Consider the following 14,718-nt stretch of genomic DNA (forward strand, 5'->3'; position numbering starts at 1 on the left):
CGGGGAGAGCACCTGCAGGGCGCCTTGGTTCTGTAGTGTGTTAGCAGTCTCTGAGTCTTGTCACACGCACAGCTTCACTTGCTTCTCACGAAGCGGGGGTGCCAGGGCGTGGCAGCTGGGCGGGCGCACTCCGCCACCCTGCTCAGGAACCTGCAGCGGCAGGACTCCCTCACCCGGTCCCAGCGGGGTGCGGTGAGGCCTCACGCCATGGCCCGGGCCTGTGCCAACACTCGTTCTTTCCAGAATCACGCTGGGACACGCACTGTCTTTATTCTCCCTTCTCTCCGGGTTCTCTTAGAACGATACACCCAAGCAGAAGAGATTTACCAGGAAGCTCTGACGCGCGCGAAGCTGAAGAGAGACGAGGTGTCTGTGCAGCACATCAGGGAGGAGCTGGCTCAGCTGTCAAGACAAAGGTCTGCTCTGTTGTAGCCGCACTCCAGGCCCTTCCTTGTAGGGACCTTCAAGTCATACCTCTTATTCCAGCCCCCGGGACGCCCTCCTCAGCAGCTCGAGTCCCCTCAGCTTAGCCTCGGTAGAGGACAGGCTGTGGACACTGCATATGCTTTGTGTATAAACCTTTTGTTTTACAAAGAAAACTTCCCCCCGACCTGATTTGCTTCTAAGGATGGATGTCAGTGGGTGCTTTCCGTTGTGACAGATGGTCGGGTAGGTGCTGTCCGTGCTGGTCCCAGCAGAGCTCTAGACGAAGAGGGGCCAGTTCCCCCCTGGGACGGATTTCAGCCAGGCACCTCCCCCTGAGATGATGGTCCCGACTCACTGCCTTACCTCATTCTGTCTATACCTGGCGGGCCAGAGCCACTGGGCCTCTATCTCCTGAAGCCCAGGTGGGACTCAGTGCAGTGTCTTGGCATGCCACCAGCCCGAAGTTCTTAAAGTGTGAATTAGGCACTTGGAAGTATAGTTTCCTTTTGATTGTAAATAAAAGTGAACTGTATGTATCTGGTTATATACAGCTGTGAAAAATTGAGGGCAAAGAGTGATGTCCTCCTGTGTCCCTGCTCTCTGAGCACTCACCCCTCTGTACCCGGTCACAGGGTAGTGTTGTCTGGGGACAGCCCGGCCCTCTGACTGGGGGCCTGTAGGTGTGTGATGTGTCCCACTGGTGCCGTAGAAGCATCCGGGTCCTGGACCCTAGCTCAGGCTTCTGGAGTTTGGGCCTTAGCACCCTCTCTTAGCATCTGGCTGATGACCTCACTAGGATAGACCACGTGCTCAGAGCTCTATCACACTGCCTCAGGGTATGTAAAGTACGTACACACAGGGCACACCTTGACGTTTACACCCAGCAGTTTAGGCGGTTCTTCTGGGTACCAGGAAGGAGCTCTTGTTGCTGCTCTGCCGGTGGCGGTGGGAAGGATAAACTGGTATTTTTTGGTCCCTGTGTACATACTGGAAGAATCCTTTCAAAATCAACTAGAGACTCTACAACAATATTGTATGTATTCCATAATCTTTGAGTTTCTCATTAAAATAATTTACTAAAGAGTTAATAAAAATAAAATACAGGGATTAGATTAAAACTGGAAACTAGAATCTTATGTTTTGCAGATGTAAATATCTTCCTACTTTCCCACCCAGTAAATTCCTTTAATTACTCAAGTCTAACTCAGAGTGATAAGCTAACTCATTGCAACCAGTCAGTTTATTAGCAATTTAAAAAAACTGTCCACTACTCACCTTCTGTATTGAGAACGTTTCTACCTTTTCACAGTTGCAGGAGTTACTGAAAGGGAGATTTTTCCATCCAGGTTTTACTGAGGAATTTCTGACCCTCCTCAGTAATGTGGCTCCTGGTCCTGGGACACCTGCAGGAGTTTCCAGAAAGAGCATCTGCGTGTGGTGCTGTCACTACAGTTCACTGCACTGAGGTAGCAAAGCAAGGAGGATGGGGCTGAGCACAGTGGTGAGCAGGAGCCACTGGAGCTTCAGGCTGCAGGCGGGAGCTAGGGTCACCCAGCACAGCCTGTGCGAGCACTACCAGTCTTTGTGTGGTGAACACTGGCTGTCACACTCGCGTGAACCTGAACTTCGTTCTGGGTACTTAAAAAGAAAACTCGTCAGGCCGTAGGTCTCAGCCCGCAGCGTCCCACCTTGGCTCCCAGCTGACTTGGCCCACGTGGTGTGCTCCCTCTGCAGGTGTGCGCTCCGTCCTGCCCTTGTTCTGAAGTAGGACACGTTGGGGGGGGGGGGGGGGGGGGGGGGGCGTGTCTCCTGTTGCGGGATCGCTTCTCCAGGTGGCAGCAGGTGAAGTAAGACAGCTGGGTCTGTGCTGAGGAGGGCGAGTGGCCAGCAGCCGCAGCCTGTGGTCCTGAGTGGAGCTGCACAGGTGCCAGGCAGGTTCTGACCTGACATGTGCTCAAGAACTAGTCCTAGGAAAATGCCAGCAGTATCTCTTTGGGACTGTTTACAATTAAATTATTAAAATCTAAAATATTACCAGTACCTAAACAAAATTTTAAGCAAAAAACTTGTTACTGTTTTTCATTCACATTAAAACTTTATGTATTTTTTAGTCATACCAGCTTTCCAAGTAGTAGGGATCTGACCGCTACACCTGACTTAGAGCTTGCTTTGAGGACCTCAAATATATGCTGGTGCACAGCTCACTGAGCTTCAGGTAGTATGGCTTTGTGGTCCTGTCTTTGCCCACATAGGTAAATAAAAAAGTACTGAATCTGCATCCACATCTGTAAAATGGGGACTAGACACCAAGGTGAGGGTCTCGATCACTACAAGGGAGGCACTTTGTGGTTGTCAGACACCTGCTATCTTGAGAGGCTTGAGTACTTTTCAACAGCTCAGGTCTACTTAAGAGTCTGTAAAGTGTGAGTTTGTCATCCTGAGAGACCTCTATCTTAGAACATCTGTAGCATCGTCCCAAAACCATTAGCATCCGTGTCCTACGGAAGGATGCTTCAATGTTGTGTTTAACTTGTATGAAAAAAAGCTTAATTCAATAAGTAATTATTAATGAAAAAATGAGACTGATCTGCTAGTACCATAATGGGTTTAAAATTCAGCCTTATTAAGTATTTGCTCCTTGAGATTCAGTGGAATAAAAACATCTGACAGTAAACTCCTGCCCACAAGGAATCAAAGTGAAAGCAAGCACAGGTTGGCACGAAGGGGAAAGGACGGGCTGCTCCCCACAAGAGCTCAGGACACGCAGCATGAAGCAAACCTACAACACTGAGGTTCTACACAGACCGTGACCTTCTGACTCAACCAGTAACAGACATCAAACCAAAGGAAAGTGTACGTTTTTCCTTTGAGACCTGAGACACTGAAAGCCTTAAATCACAAATAATCTACTGTCGCTGTGGACAGGGCAGTCAGATTTATTTCAAAACAGAAGCTTTGCTGGGCTGCATCAAATGCAGGAGAGTGCTTGGGGCGTGGTTCATCACCAGTGCGCATTACAGCGAGGTACGCCTGTAAAACGTTAGAAACTGAACTATGACAATACTCATGCAGTACTATTTTTTTCAGTGCTTCCAATTAAAAAAAAATTAAAGCCTGCACTGGAAATTAACACGATGGCAGAATTCTGTTTCTCCTTTTGACCCTAATACGTTAATGTACAGATTTTATGACAGGGTCTGTGTTAAAAATCTAAACATTTCCACAAGATTTTAAACATCACTGGAAATCTGAGTTTAGAGGAAACAAAATTGGATAAAAGTACAATGCCCGTGACAGCCAACACCATGTAACTGGGCTGTTTGAGGTTGTTTAGAAGGGTTAAAAAGAGAGAGGAGAGATTTTTAAAAATTACCTTACCCCCAAAGTCGATGCGCTGATTCGAACATAAGTACACCAGATACTAGAGCGAGGGGAAACACTGCAAAAAGGTCATCTATTTACAGGAGAGTGATTTAAAGACATTATGGTTTTCTTTACAAACAGATGTAAGAACAGGAATTAACCCACTTTTAAAAAACTCTACATTTCAACCCTCCACTATTCTTATAATCCACTGAACTGCCTGTATCAAGGCAGCCTTTCCCCCTCATTTGACCCTTGAAATAAATTTCCATCCTTTCTTCATCGTCTGTGGTCCAGGCTTTCCTGAAGTCTCTGGCACAAGCCCTACAAGGACAGGCTTCTGGCCCGCAGTTAAAAATGAAACCACCAAACACTAGAGCCCCTTCCCGGGGCCCCTTCCCGCAGGTCAGTCGTCGCTGTCGGACAGCGTCTCATACTGCGCGGAGAGCAGCGGGGCCGGCTCCCGCTCCCAGATCCTGCTCGGCTGGTGGGGGGCAGCCGGGCTGGCGGCGGCGGGCACACAGGCGGCGGCAGGCGCGGGGGGCGTGCTGCACAGCATCCGCATGGTCAGGGGGTTGTAGGGGAACTGCGTCGAGCCTGCAGAGGAGAGAGGGTTAAGGTTCCGTGCCCTGTTTCTGTGCAGTGCGGTGGAACCCTCTAAGGAAACTGGGTTTAGAAGCAGCGCGGACGTCAGCAGCCCCTCACCTGTGGATGAGGGCCTGTCCTCCCAGGCCCAGCCCGGTGTCTGCCTGTGATACTCCCCCTCTGAGTGCACCGAGGAGACCGAGGAGGGCCGCTCAGCGCCCAAGTAGCCTTGCCCTGGGATAGGAGATTTCGATTTCCTGCTGTTTGACTTGCTGATCAGCTTTGGTTTGCAAACTCCTCCTAAAAGTGAAGTAAATTATTACTACTGATGTATAGTAATTATGTTCTCAACTAAAAAATCTACCAAAATGCTGGGATTATCTAGCGTTAAGTCAGAGCAGCAGAATGGTAGCATGAAGAATCCAGTCCTAGTGCCCAGTGAATAGAAAAGTCATCTTTAAAAGCAAGCCGGAATTTCCTTATGGCAGCTACAGTCAAAGAGGGGTGTGTCCTCGCACCGTGAACTCAGAAACGTGACCAAGGACTAACGTTTCTGGAACATCCTTTCTTTCTTGGCCTTGGAGCACAGACACTGCTAAGGCAGTGAGAGCTGGGTGACAAAACTCAAATCCTCACTGTCTCCTGCCCACCAGTTTACAGAGAAGCAAATGGAGGAGGAAAGAATCTGTACAACAGAAGCCCCCTTGGGGCACCACTGGCCCTCAGCACGGCGGACAAGTCCAGGTGGCCCTTTCTGCTTCCCCAGAAGTGGGAAACCCCAACTGGGCTCTAGAGCAAAATGCTAAAAAGATCTCAGAAGAGTCACCAGCTAATGTTTCCCTCAGCCCCAGCAGAACAGTTTCACCCTGGTCCCAACCCTTCAGGGTACAGAAGAAAGGAATCGAAAGCCATTTCTACCCTCTAACTATCTGGAAGCAGAAGAATGCAAGTCCTTGATGATGGAAGAGACTGTAATAGACAATGGGGGGGTGGGGTGGGGTGTGGGGTGAGTGTGATACAAACCTTCAAAATACATGAAACCAATTTTATAAAAGAAGCTCAAAGAATAGACAACCAAAATGTATGCGGTGAAAAGGCCCAGGAAACAGAAGTCAGCAAGGGAATTATTGGTGCAAAGGAAAAATTTGAGAGCTTCAGAGTAAAAGCAAGATGACTAACATCATTAGAAGGTAACAGACACGGAGGACAAAAGAACGGCAGAAACAGAAAGGTCCCTGTACCTAAAATGGAGGCCCCGAGAAAGAGGACAACCAGGAGGCACACGTGACAGGACACTTCCCTGAGGGTGATCACCCCAAAGGTGCAACGCCCTCCCATGACCAGGAAGTGTGGTGCAGGGTGAGCACCACTCACTGATGGTGAATGTCTTGAAATTGAGGGAAAAAAGGTTTCTTTGGGCAAATAGTCACCACCAGAAAAACTGGGGCGGGGGTAGTGGGGGCATCTGGTCTTATTTCTTATACAACAGAGAATGCCAGGAAAAAATGTAACCGTATCTACAGGATGTTTTGAGAAAAGTCTGTGTTGAATATTATAACCTGCCAAACTGTCATGTCAAACAGAAAGGCAGCAGGACGCCATGGTGCAGCACGGAAGACCTCCGGGCAAGACAGCCTCACCACAAAGACATGCGCCATGAGATGACGACGCAGCCTACAGGGCACTGCAGCTGTGTACGTCACCAACACTACAACCCTAAAACACGCAGAATCAGTAAACGTCGGAAGGTCAGAGCAGAAACGGGAAGACAGTGGCTCATCTTTTAGAGCAGGAAGTGAATTCATGTCCTAAAATGAACATACATAGGTAAAAATAAATAACTAAAACCCCTAATCTCTCTATCTTCTCCTTAACCTTAGTGAGATCTTTTGCTTGACCATAACAGGAAAATAAACTAAACCTGAAATGTTGCTGACCTTCAGGTAATTTTTTAAGCTATAAGAGAGATTCTCAAAAGATTAAGAAAAAAGGTTATATATAAATATATAAAGCGTAGAGTCACGGGTTTTGTGTGCTTGCTTTAATAGGATGTATAAAATGATCTCATTCCAATAAGCTGTTCTTTTATGTAGGACAATAACACTAGCTTTCTGGACAATGTGATATGAAGAGTTTTTTCCCCTTACTCTTTTCTGTGGCTTAAAATTCTTTTATACTGAGCCTGTCATTTTTATTACAATAGTAAGTCACTGATTCAAAAGCAGAAAACGAAATTGCATTTATATTACGATTACAATGTATGCATACAGATAAGGACTAGATGCAAACAAAAATAAACACTGATATGCTGGAGGGTGACTTTCTGGGCAAAAATCTTCTTTTCAATTTCATGATCCTAACATGTCTGAGGAGGTTAAAAAAAAAACCTGGTTTAAGTAACTAAAACCTTCAGAGGTGACTCTTGAGCACGTAAATGAAATCCCTTAGTGATCCGTTAGAACTTGGGTGTAAATTGGCTTTTTTGTGGGAAAGGGGGCGGAAGAGCACGAAAGTGAGCCCTTTACCTGAATGAGGTGACGGGTCCCCTTCCTCTCTCCGGGTCTCACCGCCGGTCACCACCCCCACGGGCTGGGGCATTGCCACCCCATGCTCCTCCGCTTTGTCGTCAAAGCTCCCCATGAGCGCCTTCCGGATGATGTCCTCCAGCCCCAGGTTGCTAGCAGGGTCAGCAAACGAATGGCCTCTGGAGCTGACCGCACCTGCAAGAGATAGCACCGCGAGTCTGCTGGGTCCTTCTGGGAGCCAGGAGCCCGCAGGACACACGGCACACCCTAACCCTAGCCTGGGCCCCAGCGAGAGTCACTCACCAGCACCCATGTGGGTGAGAGTCACTCAACGGCTTTCTTCTCTTTTTAGCTCTTTCGTAGTTCTGACTCTCTTCGCTTGCCTTTTCAACAAATACTTACTGAATCTCAATCCACTGACTCCCTCCCTCCCCGACTGAATGATGAGCTTTCCTGGAGCAGGGCCCTGTATGCAGTCGGCACTCAGTACTGATTTGCTGGACTGGCTGCTACTGTACCAGCTTCCTACTGGTGGATGACATCGTCTGAATCTTACCTGAGGTGGTGACTGCTGGCAGATTAAAGATCTCAGTTCCTGGCTGAGCAGCTGCTGTATTTAAACAAACATTTAAGTTAATTGAGATGTGATAATCACATACATTGAACGAGATAGTCTCAAAGAAAAAAAAATCCTACAATAAAATTAACCTTATTTCCCATGATCTCAACTGTATTTTTCACTCATTGTGAAGATAAAGTGAAAGAAATAACTTTTTATTTTTTTAATATAAGAAACCAGGAAATAAGGAATCAGAACGGGAGTCCTATAATATAGCCCAGGGAGGAAAGGACAGAACAGGAAGCCAGGCTTGCCAGGGAAGAGACAGAGACTCTCAGAAGCCCCTGCGTGTATCTGAGTTTGAGATTAGATCGGGGAGGGAGGGTGGGGGGTGGTATGCCCTGTGAACAGCATGAACACGACCGTGTGTCCCTGCCGCAGGGAAATGAAACGACTCTTTCATTCCCAGGAGGAGACAGAGATCTGCTATTGGTTCTGTGCATTCCTGCTCACTGTGCACTTTGTCACTTGCTCTGTCTGAGTGACAGCAGCTAGGACACCCTGCGAGCCGCGTGTAAAAGCGCTGCTCCGGAAACACAAGGAAGCTTGAGAACACGAATGGGGTTTTCATCATGTCTTCCAACTCGATGCTGAGAATTTGAAAGAGAAAGAATGTAGGAAGTAAGTCGGTGGCCAGACAAGCGGGGTCCCAGAGAAGAATGTGCAATTTTGGGTGAGACCCGGAAGGGGCCCGTCTGTGTAGACACAGACTTCTGTGATCGTGGAAAACTGTCTGGGGGAGGGAGGACGCTCCAAGAAGACAACACAGCAGGGACCATGCACGACAGGCTCCTCACTACGGTCAGGAATTGGTGAATGAACGTGAAACAGCACCAGGTGGTAAGGCAGCCTCGCAGTCACCACAAGAACCTGGGGAATAGGACTCCCTCATTTCACAAGTTCTCACTGAGTGGTTTCTGTGGCTGAATAATATCTTTGATTCTGATCTTATTGATCAAAAATGGCCATGCAAAGAATTTCCTGTCGTTCAACCAACAGTAACACTAAGATGCTGGGCTTGAAACACATCCCTTCCTTTACCTGTGGAGCTCACAGGTTGGTGGAGTACCTCCTGTGGCTCTCAGATCAGAATCACCTGGGGGCTTAGTTAATGTGCCCGTTTCCAAGATTCCTGCAGCCTCGTACCCATGTTTGAACAAGCACTCCAGGTGACTGTGATGGGTGGTGACGTTTTAGGGCCTCGGTGTAAGACTTATGAGAGGACATGAGGGAAAGGCAGACCACGTGACAGGAGGAGGAAGAGCGATTGGTGGAGCCTTGCAGGGGAAACGTGGTGGGAAGGGGAGGAATGGAGGCTCTGTGTGGAAAGCTGGGGCGGTCAGTCATTTTTAGGCATTTAAGCAGCCAGTAAGACATTCAAGAAGGAATGAGGTCTGCAAAGATCTTTAGTAGAGCTTCATAGAAAAAGCTGAACTCCAGATATAAGTCTGGGAGTTTTCAGCACAGTTTAAACGGCCAGAGTGGACGAAACGCCACAGAGAATCCAGTGCGAGAGGAGAAAACAAAAAAAGCAACATGCAAGAGCCAGGCAAAGCAAGACCTTGCTGCCGAGGAGACGTACGAAATGGCTGAAGAAGTCGAGGAAAAGACAGCTAGAAGCAGGAAGTGGGTTGCTAATGTCAAGAACGGCAGAGGTCAGATAAAGGAAGCATGACAGTTTCTCAGAGTGAAGGCACTGATGTGTCCTGGGCAGGAGCCCTGAGCTGATGTGAAGCTATCTCGGTTGCCGAGGGCTAGGGTTTCTCAGTTCTGCTTCCTGGTGAGAACCCAGTGTGCCTGGGGTCCCATGAGCCCACTGGTTCCTTAGTGGAGTTCCTTAACTGTCCCTCTCCACAATCAGAACTCCCAGAATACAGCAAGTCTTGTTAGTACTTGCCTTACAACATTAATAAAGTTCACCTTCTGTTAAAGCTAGATACTATACATTTTCAGAGTAGAGACCATCTGTCATTCTAAAAGCACCCAACAGAGGACCCAGCTCAATAAATGAATATCAAGTTCATGAAGACTGAGCTACTGTCTAAGGATGACAGAAAACATTAGAAGAGAGAAGAAAACCATAAAGTAGGCTTCTTCAATTCATGGCATTTTTGTCAAGAAGAATTTCTAACCAAAGAAGGGGAAGAAAGATTTTCCACAAGCCTGAGAGCAACTCTGGTCAGCATTCTAAAATATTTCTTTTAGATGATTTTGTTGCCATTTTAAAAGTGAATCTATTAATCAAGCACTAGGATAACTGTACACACAACGCGTGACTCTGGGCTCCTCCTCTTTCCTCTGGGACGTCTCGTCCAGCCTTTATTAATCACAGAGTGTCCCAGATTCACACACTTCCACCTGGCAGTTTCTAGCAGGCAGTGCAGACATAAAGCAGACTGTGGGCAGCCCGGATCCCACAGGACACCCACACGACACCCACACAGCCTCTGCATCACCGGATACACCTGGGAGGAAAGCCCAGGAGTAATCCTGGGTGACGGCGTGAGTGCTGCAAGCAGCGTGCAAGGAAAGTTCCGGGGGCGCCTGCATTATCTGCCCCGAGGAAAGGCTGGGGTGCCCCAGAGCTCTACCCCGTGGACATTTGCTAGCGGCCTGGGTGAGGATGCTGAGTGCAGGACGACTGGGAGCAGACTCCGGAGCTGGAATTCCTGAGTCTGAACCACAGCCCCATCACTGAAGTTATGTCACTGGCAACAGTTTTTAAACCCGATCTCAGCTTCCTCATCTACAAAGTGGAGATAATTCCAATGCGTGGCGTGTAGGGCTGGGAGCCCAGCAGTGCTGCACGTGGAGCTGGCACCACCCCGGCAGGGCGGGAGAAGAGCCAGCGCAGGCAGCCTTGTCCCACACCTTGGTGTGAGCGACAGGCCTGCACAGGAGGCCGGGTGTTCGCACCAACACAAAGTGCCCTGGAACTTAACAGCACACAGGTGTCAAAAGCCCTAATATGATCTTAGACCTCCTTAAAATGATGAATTTGGGATGGATCCTGCCACAGTACTCAGAACCTACGGAAAGGTTATGCTGAGTAAATGTTTTTAGTGAAGAACACCTGGGATGGAAGGAACGCTGAGAACCAGGCCCCCTGACGGGGCTGATGAACCTGGGGGCGTCTGCAGACAAAAGGCCAGGCGGGCACGGCCCGTCAGCAGGCAGCGAGATGGTCCATGGGAAGGAAACGCAGGCCTGGAGACGGAACACTGGAGGGCTAAGCCTGCCCACACAAGAAACAGATTTCCTAGAGCCAGCGCTTGTGCAAAGAGGAAACGGACAGCTGCAGAGAGAGGCAGGGGCCCGCTCCCTAACAGGACATCCTCTCGTGCAACAGACACTTGGGAAGGAACTTCAGAGTCCGCTGTGCTTCGACAGATGCCTGCAAGAGCCTTCAACTCACACTCACACGCGGCAACACTGGCCATACTGTTATTAATGCATATTTTATTGGGGGTTCATGAAAGAAATCCCACTTACCCATATCAGAGTCACCTCCACCAGAGGAGTTCAACTTACGAAAAATCTCCTGCTTCTTTGACTTCACCATGGGTGACGTGTTTTCAAGCTTGGTGAAGAATGAAGGCAAGTAGCTTATACTCCCCGGTGAGCGGGAATCGTTCCTGTTAGGGACAGTTACGTGTGTTACCATCATGTACTCCTACCCACCCGCCCATGCTTGTGCAGTCCCGGAGTCCCTCCCCATCAGTCTGTGCTGACAGCCTAGGGAGCAGTGTGTGACCAAAAGCCAGGGAGCACGTCACATGTGAGGACACAAAGATGACATCAGAAAATGAGGGCTGGAATGGAGATATTCTAGAACCAAGATTCTTAACAAAGAGTGAATGGACATTCACGGGAACACCCAGAAACACTCCCCACGATCCTGTCTGCTGGACAGCACAGACATTGATCTGTCTAGGGTTACCACGTCAACTGGGAACTATGTGACCAGCAGAATTACCCTGAAGTACAATAAAATTGTAACACACTTGCCTGTAGAATAGCTAACTCTCACACCTAAGCAACAGACACTTAGACTTGAAGAGAACAGCTCAGTGTAGAAATAAAGTTGCCTATTTGTTAGAACCTGGAATTTCCAAGCCTATGACCAGGTGAGCTGAGTCTCACATGCAGGCTCTCTTCCGTATTTCACTGGCAGCTTCCTATACTAACACATTTAGGAAAACAAGTTTCCTCTACTAGCTCAGGAATACCCAGGGTCTAACTAGTGCCAGAGACTGTAACAGAGAACGTATGGAAAGGCGCTGATAATGTAATCTGGTTCATCACTCAAACAGGAGAACACCTACTGTACTCAAGGAAGACAAAGAAGGTGACAGAAAAACAACTTAAGATGCAGTCTCTGTCCTCAGAAAACTCACAAGCTTAGGGGAAAACATGTAAACATATAATTAAATTCAACATCATTCCCTTTCCAAAAATGGATTTCTTCCTCATTTCACTGAAAGGGACCAACATCTGTTTGGCTGCCTATGAGTATACACAATAAATAAATAACTTACGACACACTGTAAGAAATGCACGAAGGGCTTGCAGTAAGACAGACCTTCCTCGAAAGCTGGACTCCCTCTCACTTTATTTGATCACCAGCAAATAAGAGAGCATCAGGGGAGGGTGTTCCACACCAAGAAAAGAGAGTGAGTTCAGACTGCGGGGCTTCAGGGCACAGAGTGGAGTGACAGGAGGCGGGGTGAGGGGCGTGAACCTGCTCACAGAGGAACGCAGTGCCCTGCTCGTGACCAAGTGCTCGAGGCCACTTCAGCTTCAGACAAATCACTGGTGGAAATGGACCACACAGGGGCCAAGTCAAAGGGGTCTAAACCACACGGGAAGAAGAATCTAATGATCCCTAGGGTTGGGTTAGGGCTAGAAGTCGCTAAGAAAACACACTCGAGCAGCCCAGCCCAGGTGTTCACTGTGACCCCTTTCCACGCACAGCACACCATGCCGGGTTCAACGACCACACAGGCAAAAAGGTTTTAAAAATAAGATCTAGAAGAACTCCACTTCAAGAACGATGACAAACAATTGTGTTCTCTAACCTTCTTCAATAGTACAATTGTTTATTAAAATCCACTAGCATTAGAGCACTAGGAAAACAGAGACAAAACGAGCCTCCTGACATATGACCCAGAAGAGAAAAAAGCGCGCTGACTTGAGGAAAACGAAAGGCACCGAGCACACGCACGCGCACGCGCACGCAGGCACCTCTGCTCCGCGGGCTCGGCTCCACGCTGGGCCAGCAGCAGCACGCTGTCCTGCTTCTCGTGCACGACCGGAACCTGGGGTGGGGAGATGGGCTCGTACGGCTCTGAAGAGACGTGACTCCTCTCTGGGGACTTTCCAGGCCTGATGCTGGAACACACAATACATCGGACTGTCTCCCCAGGGCTCACCTACACTCACCCTACACAGACCCCCTGCTTAACGTCAGTCATTTCAAGGACCAAACACATATCGGGAAAAAGCTGCCTTGGATACTCGCTATGTACCTAGTTATTTTTTAAAAGCCTGTTACTGTCGCTTCATCCATGCACACGGAGTTGCACGACAGACAGTGCCGGGGACGGGCCGCAGCCCAGGCTCCGTGGGGAGGTCACTGCCCCAGCACCGGACCTCTCCTGCCCCTGGCCAGCTTCTCCACTGAGCCCTCCAGGGTCTTACTGCCAATTTCAAGCCAGGACCTACCAGGTATTACCCCACTCAGTTAAAAGATAAAGGACTTGAGTGCCACACTGACACCTGAGGAGTCTGTCAGGTGAGTCAGAAGAGGCTTCATTACACCACGTGAGGCTGAACAGTTCTCTGCAATTTAATGTCTTCCCTCTGGACACCATGCTGTAGGGATGATGCGAGATGAACATTGTTTGGGCCCAAAAAAGTTTCTGCCTTAGTGATTATACATATTAAAAGCCACCTGTGACCTTTAATATCTGCTTTTATCACTATTATAGGTAAGTATAATTGTATATGTGTGTGTGTGTGTATATATGTACGTATGTATGTATATATTATTTGTCATTTCTTTCCCTAATCTACCCCATCCAATTCTCAGAGGTGGCCACTTTTGGCCATTTTTCTTTTAGTTCTTTGGTGGTTCCCAGCTCTACATCATCTAAACAATCAATCTGATACCTTCCTTGATGTATCAAAATTTGATACAGTATCTATCAGTTTCCTTCCATGAAAGATGAAGAGCTTGACTACTTCTCTACGTGGTCACCCATTTTATTTTCATCTTTAGTTTGTCTAATGTAACTGAACACAGCATATACAGTCATTTTTATGTGATTTACAGCATTTACATTCTATTCTAAAACTCTAGGAAAAACTCCTCTGTGTTTTGCTCATAGATTGAAAAATCAATTAATGGTGTTTTACAACGTTATGGATTTTGTAAACATTTTACACTGTAAAACCAGGTAACCTGACTAAAACCAATGAAAGAAATGTAATAACATTCCTCATTCAAATGTATACGTGTGGTGATGTAGAAATTACAAGTGAAGAAGTCAAATGGATTTTCTTTTCATAAATGCCATCTGCTCAAAATCTACATAGCAGTTTGTATCAAGAATGTACTGTGGGGACTTCCCTGGTGGCGCAGTGGTTACGAATCTGCCTGCCAATGCAGGGGACATGGGTTTGAGCCCTATTCCGGGAGAATCCCACGTGCCACAGAGCAACTAAGCCTGTGCGCCACAACTGCTGAAGCCCGCACACCTACAGCCCATGCTCAGCAACAAAGAGTGGCCCCTACTTGCTGCAACTAGAGAAAGCCTGTGCTGCAATGAAGACCCAATGCAGCGAATCAATCAATCAATCAATCAATCAACAGAATGTACCATGAAATGACTCTGCTATAGCTTTCTGTTCTTTCATAACTGAAGTTCTTTTCTTTGTTTTTGTTTTTGTTAAAAGAAAATGTGTTCTCATCTTATACTTAAGATCATCCAACTTCTTGAAATGATTATGTCATTTGAGATTCGCTTCACCACCACCCATCTGAGTGAGGGTGGAGCAAGTGGGGATGAAGTGAAGCAAAGCAGCCCCGTGCTGCTGTTCCCGAAGCCGGGCAGTGGCTGCGCGCAGGGACGCTACCCTGTCCCCTCCGCTGTGTGTGCACACACCCCACAATAAAGCTGCTATTTTTCCCAAATGAGC

At 48.0% G+C, this 14,718-nt stretch overlaps 2 protein-coding genes across 22 annotated transcripts in view; one reads left to right on the forward strand and one right to left on the reverse strand.

Annotated features, from left to right (window-relative positions):
- The window catches only part of TTC19 (tetratricopeptide repeat domain 19), a 29,148-nt gene extending 26,940 nt beyond the window's left edge, over positions 1–2,208 (forward strand). For 4 of the 5 annotated variants that reach the window (XM_057717078.1, XM_057717073.1, XM_057717074.1 and 1 more), the window contains one exon: positions 299–2,207. In XM_057717078.1, the coding sequence (XP_057573061.1) occupies positions 299–432 (134 nt within the window). In that variant the 3' untranslated portion in view covers positions 433–2,207. Of the gene's footprint in view, positions 1–298 lie in introns of all 5 variants that reach the window. The other variant, XM_057717076.1, reaches the window with a different exon arrangement.
- Positions 2,209–3,346: 1,138 nt separating this feature from the next.
- NCOR1 (nuclear receptor corepressor 1) overlaps positions 3,347–14,718 on the reverse strand; it is a 149,989-nt gene continuing 138,617 nt past the window's right edge. For 14 of the 17 annotated variants that reach the window (XM_057717049.1, XM_057717063.1, XM_057717065.1 and 11 more), the window contains 6 exons: positions 12,763–12,909; positions 11,011–11,153; positions 7,456–7,509; positions 6,900–7,094; positions 4,495–4,674; positions 3,347–4,386 (listed from right to left, as the gene is read on the reverse strand). In XM_057717049.1, the coding sequence (XP_057573032.1) occupies positions 4,196–4,386; positions 4,495–4,674; positions 6,900–7,094; positions 7,456–7,509; positions 11,011–11,153; positions 12,763–12,909 (910 nt within the window). In that variant the 3' untranslated portion in view covers positions 3,347–4,195. The remainder of the gene's footprint in view (positions 4,387–4,494; positions 4,675–6,899; positions 7,095–7,455; positions 7,510–11,010; positions 11,154–12,762; positions 12,910–14,718) is intronic. The other 3 variants (XM_057717055.1, XM_057717062.1, XM_057717060.1) reach the window with 3 other exon arrangements.

Source organism: Hippopotamus amphibius, chromosome 17, assembly GCF_030028045.1.
Source record: "Hippopotamus amphibius kiboko isolate mHipAmp2 chromosome 17, mHipAmp2.hap2, whole genome shotgun sequence".
Taxonomy (NCBI): Eukaryota; Metazoa; Chordata; class Mammalia; order Artiodactyla; family Hippopotamidae; genus Hippopotamus; species Hippopotamus amphibius.